This window comes from Rousettus aegyptiacus, unplaced genomic scaffold, assembly GCF_014176215.1.
Source record: "Rousettus aegyptiacus isolate mRouAeg1 unplaced genomic scaffold, mRouAeg1.p scaffold_m13_p_4, whole genome shotgun sequence".
NCBI lineage: Eukaryota > Metazoa > Chordata > Mammalia > Chiroptera > Pteropodidae > Rousettus > Rousettus aegyptiacus.
The window spans coordinates 106108374-106118999 of record NW_023416307.1 but is presented as its reverse complement, the minus strand read 5'-3'; the positions used below and the strand labels follow the sequence as shown (position 1 = coordinate 106118999).

The 10626-nt window shown below is 38.8% G+C and overlaps 1 protein-coding gene across 6 annotated transcripts in view; it reads right to left on the bottom strand.

The window, feature by feature from the left end:
• Nucleotides 1-1643: 1643 nt before the first annotated feature.
• The window catches only part of ADAMTS9 (ADAM metallopeptidase with thrombospondin type 1 motif 9), a 151114-nt gene continuing 142131 nt past the window's right edge, over nucleotides 1644-10626 (bottom strand). For 4 of the 6 annotated variants that reach the window (XM_016150195.2, XM_036220048.1, XM_036220047.1 and 1 more), the window contains 2 exons: nucleotides 3698-3792; nucleotides 1644-1780 (listed from right to left, as the gene is read on the bottom strand). In XM_016150195.2, coding sequence (XP_016005681.2) covers nucleotides 3703-3792 — 90 coding nt within the window. In that variant the 3' untranslated portion in view covers nucleotides 1644-1780; nucleotides 3698-3702. Of the gene's footprint in view, nucleotides 1781-3697; nucleotides 3793-4296; nucleotides 10233-10626 lie in introns of those variants that run through there. The other 2 variants (XM_036220045.1, XM_036220046.1) reach the window with 2 other exon arrangements.

The window sequence follows — 10626 nt, the reverse complement described above, 5'->3', positions numbered from 1 at the left end:
CTTCACACAGATGATAAATTGATGTCTGATTTTCAGAAGAACCACTTCAATTGATTTGAGTGATAAAAAGACTTTGAGGATAGTCCCTATCACTTACCGGTCTCTATCACTTACCAGTCTCTAGAAAAGCAACTGTAATTGACAGGATTAAGAAAATCTGCATTTCTTCTCAATCTGACAATCTTAAAAACTAAAGATGTTTTTATTCCAACTTAAATCAAGAGTCCAGAAACCACGTGAAACACAATATCTGGCTGTGGTCATGGTATTTATTCATAGTATATTTTCACAATGTGTTAATAATGAAGAATAACACGTATTCATACATAGAATATAACTTTTCCTGGAGCACTCTGGAGTTTTTGGGGGGATGACAAATACTGCCAGTTTTTTCCTAATCTCTTTGGTTTTGGGAAGTGGGCAGATTTCTCAAATCGAGTGTCTGCCATAGGGCATCGGCGATGATTTCCCTTTGATCAGGTTGGAACTGGAGAAAGACCAGAGCATTGGCATTTCCATTTTGGAAAGAAGTAAGAGAGTAGATTAATGGAAGATGAAAAAGACTCAGATATCTTGAACTTCTCATTTCTTACCACAAATGCCAATTACTGCAGCAGCCATGAACACTGGCATGATCTTAGGCTCATGGCCTGAAGAAAAGTCATGTCGCCAGCCAACGTTTTCATGTAAAAGGCAATTCCGATGACTAAGACCCTGGTTCTGAATTTCTCCAGGTGTTCCGGGGGTGCTGAAGATTACCCCAATCCTATGTATCCTCTGTTTCGCAGCTGAGAAACTTGGACACCATTTCAGAATATCTTGGCAAAATGCTGAAAGGACCTCACCTTCTCAACATCACTCTGTAATGAAGCTGCTCGGGGGACCCTCCATTTAATGGAAGAGGGACCAAGGCACCATGAACTGAAGCAAAACATATTAATAACAATAACGACAAGAAGAACAGAGGCCAACTTGCTCCCAAAAAAAGCATGTCCAAAAATAAGGGTAAACATCTGGTCTTATTTTATCCAAGTGATTCTGTCCATTGGAAAATGTCCTTCCATTCCTCTCTTTTATTAAACGTGTTTAATTTCTGAGTCTGAAGATCACTTAAATACATACAATATTAGCACCAAGGCAGCAATTTTTTTCCCAGAGATCAAATGAAACTAAATAGATACTTAGCATAATTATAGCTGGTATAATCTGTGACATCACAAAATTCCTTCTTGGCTAACAATGCTTTCCTAGAAATGCCAAAAATACTCTTGTAGCACCTTGATCGCGACTAGATTGTTTTTCAAAAATTACAATTTAAAAAAAAGTAACAATAAAACATTTACAGATAGAAAGTAAACAATAGGGTACCGTGATAATGAAGGATCACTTTTGTCATAGGACTACATATAATGTAGAGTACGTAAAATGCAGTGGTCTGACTGCAAGGACAAAATAATGCAAAAGGCAGTCATAATAGAATCATTTTACGTACAAAAATATTACATCACAATAAATAATTTCAAACATAAATATTAAACTTTACATCATTAGGATATTACACACATATACACACACATATATATAGTATATATGTGTGTGTATATATGTGTTTATGCATATGTACACACACATAGGCATACAAGTCCACACACACACACGCGCGCACACACACACACACACACACACGCACACACGCACACACACATACACACAAATTTAAGGTGGAGGTATTGCATTACGATCCTTCATCCATTCCATCATGGCTTCCTCTTCAGAGCACCTGAAGACAAACCAACCAAGAAATATAAATCTTCTGACTCAAATGTTATAAGTCAAGAGTAGATAATCTGTACATTTTTACATATAGAATTTAAATATAACAAATTATTTTCTTTAGCTTTTAAAAATAATGTATGTTTGCTATAAGAAACATGTACATTTCAGGGAAGTATAAAGAATACAATAAACCGCAAGCCTGAAATCCTCTACCTGAAATAAACTCTTGAAATACTGGCATATTTCTTTCTAGTCTTTTCCCCATATATACATGTAAGTATTATGTATATATACTCACTCAAATTTTAAAACACATAAACAAAAATTTATTTAATTCTATATAAAAAATATAAAAACATATATAATGGGAATCTCCAGTGGATATCTGTCAACTTTGCCTGCCTTCATCCCATCTCCCTGTTTCTGATAACAAACCCTTTCTCGTCTTTGGGAACCATCTCTCCTCTAAATGAAGCTGTTAATCACCCAACTCTAGGTAAGTACATCATCTCCATCCTCTGGACATTGTGATTGATTCAGAAGTGGCCATGTGACCCAATCAGAGCCAGGGTCCTTGTGCAGAATGGATGCTAGAGCATTTACTTGGGTCCACAAGCTGTAAGGATTACGTAAGCCTAGAGCTGTCAGGGGCTGTGGTGTGGGGGAGATGATCTGTCTGAAAATGAAGCAATTTTGGAGACAAGCATTGCTGATTGGTGGAGAAAGAGTCCTGACAACTCTGTTTGAGCCTCTGGATCCAGACATGCCTGAAGCTAGCCCTCTGCTTGGACATTCCAGTTATTGAAGATAGTAAGTTTCCATTTTTTTTTCCTGTTGTTTCTTGCAATGGATATAATCCTAATTTAAGATCATAATTTTGAATATACGGATGTGTAATTAAACATTGAAATATTAATTCATAAATGTCAACTAGGTACTACTGTGTTAAGATCTTGAAGAGCTATATAGGGTAATGTGCTTAACTTGAGTTAAGTTGTAGTGTGTGTCAGGGGGTGGGTGTCACATGGGTTGGCTGCGTTCATCCCTTGTGGCTGAGAAAAAGAGTAACCAATTTAGTCCTCTGCCCAGCAGAGGAAGCACTTGCTGGCATAATGTAGTTACACCAGGGATTGTCAGACTTTAACATGCATGATTCTCCTGCGGATTTGTTAAATGCAGATCTTGAATTCATAGGTCTAGGGTGTGGCCTGAGATTCAGCATTTTTAACAAGTTCTCAGGTGATGCTGACCATACTGGTTCTTAGATCACACTATGAGTTCAAAGTGTATACAAAGGTGCAGAAATTGAGAGCAGTGGCTTTGGTTTAGGGCATTCCGGTTCTGCCGAGGGAATTCATTGCTCCCGTAGGCAAGCTACTTAGCTGTTGTGAGCCTCAGCTTCCATCTGTGAACTGAGGACACTAGCCCCATCTTGTGGCTTTCTTATGAGAAGTTAATGAAATAATGCCTACAAAGTGCTTGGCATGGTGCCTGACACAGTTAGGTCCCAGTGATTGCCCTTAATATTATTATTATTATACACCTAGGCAGTATTTTGCCAAGGTTGGCTTGTGAGTCCCCTGCATCAGAATTCATTGTATTAAATATACAGATTCCTGTATCTACCAGATCCAATGAAGCATAACTTCCAGAGATAAAGCTATTAAGCAGATTTTCAATAAGCACTGCAGAGGAATCTGGTGCAGAAAGCTAAGGGACAGATGGCCTCTGTCATGTGAGGATAAATGAGCAAGAAACAAAAAGGCAGAATAGTTTTGATTCAGACTCAAGATGCTTAACAATCACTTGTCTGGGGGCAACAGACCTGGCTACATTTGCTAATCATTAGGCTACAGAAAGAATGAGATTGACAATGATAGATAGGTAGGCAGACAGACAGACAGACATAGAATTCACTTACCTTAACTATAAAACTCGAACCTCCAGGCCAGTGCCAGAGGATGGAGTACATTTTCCACAGTAACCACCACATTTCCCTACGACTTGGGTACCATCCTGCAAAGAGATGCATGATCTTAGACTACCTGCTTAGCTAATGCTTCCAGGGCTTGCACTGGCTTTTTAGGAAATCATTCTTGCACATACAGGAGGTAGACCTTCTGAACAGGAGCAGAGCCCAGTATCCCGAATATGGCCTACAATGGGTGTTGAGAAATGATGGCCTATGGGCTCCATCCAGCCTGCCACCTCTTTTTGCATGGCCTACGTATCAATAGTGTTTATATTTTTAAATGCTTGAGAAGAAGCAAACCAAAAATGATATTTCTTGACATGTGAAAATTACATGAAATTCAAATTTCAGTGTCCATAGATAAAATTTTATTGGAACATAGCCCTATTCATTCATTTATCAAATATTCACAGCTGCTCGCATACTACGGTATCAGGGCCAAGAAGCTGTAACGGCTCTCTGCTTCACACTGCTCCTCAGCATACTACAAATCACAGTGACATCATTTTGAGGGTCATGCATATTGCTGTATCATAACTTTTTGCCCATTTTTTTTTACCCATGTATACCATCACGTCAAAACAAGAATAGAAAAGTGGACTTTGAACATTGTACTTTCAGGAAGCAGTGGCATGGGGATTATTCTGTTACCAAGTTTAGATGGCAAAGTATTACATTTATCATGCAGACACTAGAGCTCTGGTATAAGAATACAAATTATGTCAACATTACCAAACTCAGCATTCATCACAATATTCCCAAGTTGCAGGAAAGCAATGGTTAGAAATTTAGAAAATGTAAAAGGAATATATCATCATAGGATAATTTCTTCATGAAATAAAAAATAAAAGAGTATAAAGAAAAAATAAAAATGAGTAAGTTTCTAAGTGGCTCATTTGTTAGCCAGGCAAGGAAAACACTTTATCCATCATAAGTTAATAAAACTTGTTTAATTGTAACAGCTGAAAAAATGTGTCCAAAGAAAATAAACTCAAGACTATTATCCTTTTGGCAAGAACAATTGCTTGAGAAGTAAATGACATCGGGAAAAACATCAATGATCAATTAAAAAACAAGGCAAATAATTTTGAGTGGTTTTCTTTGGCTCTTCATGAACTGACAGATGTTACTGATACTATGCAGTTGTTTTTATTTGAGGAGACAATGCTGAGTCTGAAGTGACTAAAGAATTAATCTCTACGAAGAGTCTGTGTACAATAAGTTCAGGCAAGAAAATACTAAAGAGGTTGAAGAAACACTAGTGCAGAGCAACTGAATCGGAATTTGCTAAGAAGTGCTCACAACTGATAGTGGTAAAAATATGGGGGAGCAGAAAAGGTTTAGTTGGTCAAATTTACAAAGCTTGTAAGAATGTCAGATATTTAAAGCTTATTCATTGTGCTATTCATCAGTAGGTGCTTTGTGAAAAAATATTTAAATATATCAAGTGTTACAGAACTTCTTTTGCTATCATGAACTTAAACATCATCCATTTTTTATATTTTTCTGTCAGAACTACAAGCTGAATACCCTGACTTGTCCTACCATACAATGGTTTGATGACTTAGCAGTGGTAAAGTTTTTTTGTGAGTTTTTGATCTCAGGGCTGGGATTAAAATTTTTCTGAACAAGAACTGCTCTCAATCACCGTAACTGAACACTCAATGGCTTTGAACATTAGCTTTTGTTCCAAACTGGATAATATTTCTTAATAAATTGAACCTAAAATTACAAGGCAAATCTGCCTCTTATAGTCAAAACTTAGATTGTGGTAAAGTCATTTCAATAAAAACTAACATTGTTTGACTCATAAGAAATATTAAGCTGCTTTATGAACTTTCCATTTGCTTAAAAGTTATAATAAGAAGCTACATCTCCATTCCACATAAGTTTATAGTGGAGATAATTTCCGAGCTTGAACTGTAGTTCCAGCAGCTTTTTGTACTTTGATGTAGGTGCAAAGAAAATGTTCATATTTCAAAATCCATTTAACGAGGCAATTGAAGAGCTTCCATCTCATCTTTAATTGCAAGTGATTAATCTGCAGTGTAATGACATGTTAAAAGGCAAATATCAGGAGAAAAATCTAATAGAATTCCATAAATGCTTGCCATGACATGAATGTGCTCAATTAAAATTATATGACTGTGGACTATATCAGTGTTTGGCAATATCTATTTATGTAAATAAACACTTATAAAGACGAAATACAGAAAATCTCATCTCCAATCAGCATTTACAGATAAATATTCATTACCAATTTTGATAATAGAGAACACTAACTCATGTCGTATTAGGCACCCCCTACCCCTCCACATCTTAGATGTTTCACATATTCCACTATTGGGAATAACGCTGTGATGGACCATATTCGTGCCTGCATTTCAGGATATCTTTGTACTATATTCCCAGAACTGGGTCAAAGTGCATGAAAATTTTGTTTTCATGGCCAAACTATGAAAGTCTCTTGCAAATGATGCATAATCTTGTTTAAAAAAGAAAGAAAGAAAAAGAGACACTTTCCTAGTTTAACAAAAAAAAAAAGAGAACAAAATAATTTCTCTTATTAATTTGTCTGCCTTTGATTATGAAGGAGATTGAATTAGAAGAATGATTTCTATGACCCTACCTGTTCCTGGTTTTAAGGACCCATGTCAGTTGTGGAGCTAGTCTGATACCCTCAACTGGATTTGATGCTAAGACAAACTCTCTAGCCAAGAACCTGCTCCCCAGACTGCAGTACTGGCCTGGTGGCCTCAAGGATACGGGTGTGTTACGAATGTCTTCTGTCTCATTAAAGCGTATGCTTTACCCAAACTCTGTCCTGACCCCGCAGTGAGATAACCTGAGTCAGAATGCCTGGGTCTTGTACTGCATCTTTCAATAATCTCTGTAAGCCTCAGTTTCCTGGTGCCTTTATAAAATGGGGGATAATATTAGTCTCCCCTCCGAGGTTTGCTGTAAATGAAAGAATGCATGTAAAGTGCTTAGCTTAGTACTTGGCCTATTATTTGTGCTCAATAAATATCAGTTGTTAGTATCATACAGGCATTTTTTTATATGTGGATCTCTATCATTGCCTGTTTTCTTGGAAATGAAGAAAAGTCTTGGTATCTATAAAATCACTGATAATGACTGCAATGTTCATGTTATTTCATTAATTGGGACCCTTAATTTGATTTAGATAGAGGCTGAAGTAAACTTATCATTTTTACTACAGAATAAAAATACAGACTGAGAAAATGCATAACATAAACATGATTGTCATGGAAACAGTGTCTATTTCAGAGAAAAAGGTATGTTTTCCAGCATTTTAGAAGTACCCACTCATCTACAATGAAAGACTAATTACAAATCATTTTTATTTCTTCATTAAAGCAAGCCTTCTAAATATTTCAATAAATATTTTGTTAGCCTTGTTTGAGCTCTTTTATATAATTAAAATGAATGACTCTCTGCTCGATTAGGAATAGTTTATATTTCATACTTTCCCCTAATTTCTCTCTCTCTCTTTTTTTTTTTTTTCCAGTCAGTATGGGCAGGGGAGTCTGGCTCCTGTGATTTAGGAAAGCCAGCACATCCTGGCTTGAAGTATGCTTATTTACATTGCTTTAGAGTATGCTGGTGGTGAAATTGCCCATAAAACATGGTATGTATGAATATATTTTTCCAATACAGCCCTAGGTAATAAATGTACAAATGTTGTCATTTCTATAGGAATGTGCAGAATACAAAGCACACACACACATATATATATACACACACATATACATATTTTTATATAATTTTAATCTACAGGTCTATAGTATGACTTTTGTACTTGGTAGATCACTGGATTTTCATAAGTGAATTGCACATTGGGAAGTAGTCCATGGTGGGTAAATGAGAGTTGATTCTGTACTACATACACATTTATCTCATGTTACCTTAAACTCTACTGGTTGTAAATGAACTGGAAGATAGGAACTGAGTCCATCTCCTTTATGGTAATACAACTTTCACAAATTTTTAATTTCAAAGCAATTCTTTGATTTGCAGCTCTTCCCCCAGTGCAGAGAATGTCTGTTAGGCCGTAGGGCAGCCAGGCCTTGGAAACACAGGCCTGTAGCTCTGCACATTCCCCAGGCACACGAAAGAAGAAAGAAGACCCACTGGCACCTCTCCCATCCAGCCTGAAGTGAACCTCCCCTCACTCTGCCTGGGTCTGAAGGCCATTCCAGACCCTCCTTCTGGATGGAAGGCCACATAGCAGTTCTGAGAATGGGGCACGTGGAGCTGCAGGGGACTTCCGGATGGGGCTGAAGGCCCTTTCGTAACCTGAGCACATTCATGAGTTGAGGGTACACAGAATGTCACTAGCAGAGGAGCTCAGAATTTCGACGTTCTCTCTGATCTCACATCTGTGCCATTCTTTTTGTTCTGGCTGTCTGTCCCTTACACACAAGCAGAGTAGAAACTCAGCCTCTGAGCCAAGCAGGTGCAGCTAAAGCATTTGCCTAGAAGTCCATCCCTGGGTCAAGGGAGTGTCTCACGTGCCTCATTCCCGGCTGTGGTGGAGGCCCACGTGGACAAAATCCACATGGTGCTGTGGGTACCAGCTGGGTCCAGGCTCAGCCTCAGCTCAGACTATAGCACCCTGGCCTTCCATTCTCTATCTCAAGCAAGCCTGCTTTCTTCATCATCCCTGACCAACCTCTAAAACCTTATGGCAAGCCTCAGGACTATGAAAATGTTATAACATTAATAGTTAATGCCTATGGTGTGCCTGCTCTTTATCAGGTGACATGCAAACAGTTTTACATCCCTATCGCATTATTAAGAACACAACAGTTTAAAGGCCACCCAGATCCTTACTTTATGGATTAAAAAAGCGAGCACCCCCGCCCCGCCCCCAACCCCGGGAAGTTAAATAACTTGCCAAAGATAGCAGAACTAGTAAGTGCATGCTCAGGCAATTTGACTTAACGGCCTGCATGCTTAACCACTATACTCTGCAGCCACTGCGGGTTTGCACGTCAGCACCAAGGACTGGGACTGCTGCTGGTGGAGAAGACGGATTCACCACCAAAAAACATCACACACTCACCTTCTACCCACCTTCTCAAAGTACCCTCCCAAGAATTTGATGAGAAGCTGGAGGAATGGGTTTTAATGCATGTAAATTGCAATAGTAGCTATTTCAATTATAAAAATAATTATTGTTACTAGTTAAGAATAGGAGGATTCTTCTTCTCACACTCATGGGAGCCAACAGTAAAACAGACATTGAGACTTATTTTTACCAGTTTTGTTCCTGACAGTGAGACAGCATCCTTGCCTTCCAAATGGTTCTGGTGATTCAGTTTTACCCTGAATGACTAGAATTTCCCTTTAGTTTTGCTTGGGGAAAACATTTTATTGCCAACCAGGTTTGGAAAATTGAAGTTTTCATTGTTTTTCCCTCTGTAGCTGCTAGCAGAAAAGTGAAGGAATGTGAGGAATGATTATTTGAGAGCTGAGTCAAAGCAGAGCCCTCTGGAGAGGAGAGGGCAAGTGTAGGTGGTGGTGGGCGCACGGCACTGTGCAGTTTTCCAAGTGTGTTCCACGGAACACTGGCTATTCAAGGAAACTAAAAGGTGTAACTTTGAAAAGAAGGTTCTGTGGTTGGTTTAAGTTACATCAGTGGTTCTCAGAACATGGTCCCAGGCCAGGGGCATCAGCATCACTTGGGAAATTGTTGGAAATGTCCTTTTCGGGTCCCTCTCCAGGCTGTTCCTGGAGGTGGTGCTGATGCATGCTCAAGTTTGAGAACCGCTGATCTAGGGGAACAATGGTTTGAATAAAGTCACGCAGGTTCCCCTTCTGTATACTTTATTCCAACCTCTAATATACCAATGCTTACTGTAACTTGTCAAGAAAGAAATAAAACAGACAATTTTTTCCCCTTCAAATGCTTTTGGCTGCAGGGGCTCGTTTTCATAAAGCATCCCTCGGGGCTGCAGCTCTGCGGACCTGCACAGCGGGTCAGTGGTGCCCAGCGGCAGGCAGTTCTCAGGGCTGCCAGGAGCTAGAGATTGCTGAGTCCTGGCTCCCGAGGAACCGTGAGAAATGCTCGACAGATCTTGGAGATTAATAATGAGCTCAGGCTCTCTGAGCTGTCACGGAACACCAAGATTAAAAAAAAAAATGCTGACAGGCAATTGTGGAACCAACTCCCCAGCATAGGCAAAACTCCCCGCAAGTCTCGGGGAACAGCCAGACGACATTGCAGTGTAGTAATAATCACTGTATCCATTAGGTGGCGCTCCCGACGTAATTATTTTTTAGTTTCACGCCTAAAACCGCAATATTGACGACACTGGCTGACAAAATAGAATTGAAACTTATGTTACGCAGTTTGCATAGATGGCTTCCACATAATCACTCTTCATGTCCGACTATGTTTTGGGGAGTTAATTTTGTTGTTGCTGTTGTTCGTCTGAGTCACCGAAATAATACATGAACTCTGGAGGGCAGGAGTGGGGAAGAACGTTATAATTTCAGGGCACATTCCAAAGTATATGTGGTGTCTCTCAGCTATCTTTATTCTTTTCAGTGCAGGGAAAAAATATGTAATGATTAATTTACAAGCAATCAATCAGATTAGAGGTAGTTAATTAACTTAGAGATGTGAGGGAGTGAGAGAGTTTTTTGTTTGTTTGTTTGTTCGTTTTTTATAGATATGCATTTAACCCTGACAGCCAAAAACAAGGAACGGGTAACAGAATTTCCTGGGAATTCATAATTGGATGTTTCTTCCTTTTCCAAAATGAAGTAGGTTGAGCTGCTTCTTTATAGTCTTTTTTTTTTTGATAGGGTTTAACAAATAAAAACACGGGGTGCTCAGATGTGAATTTCCG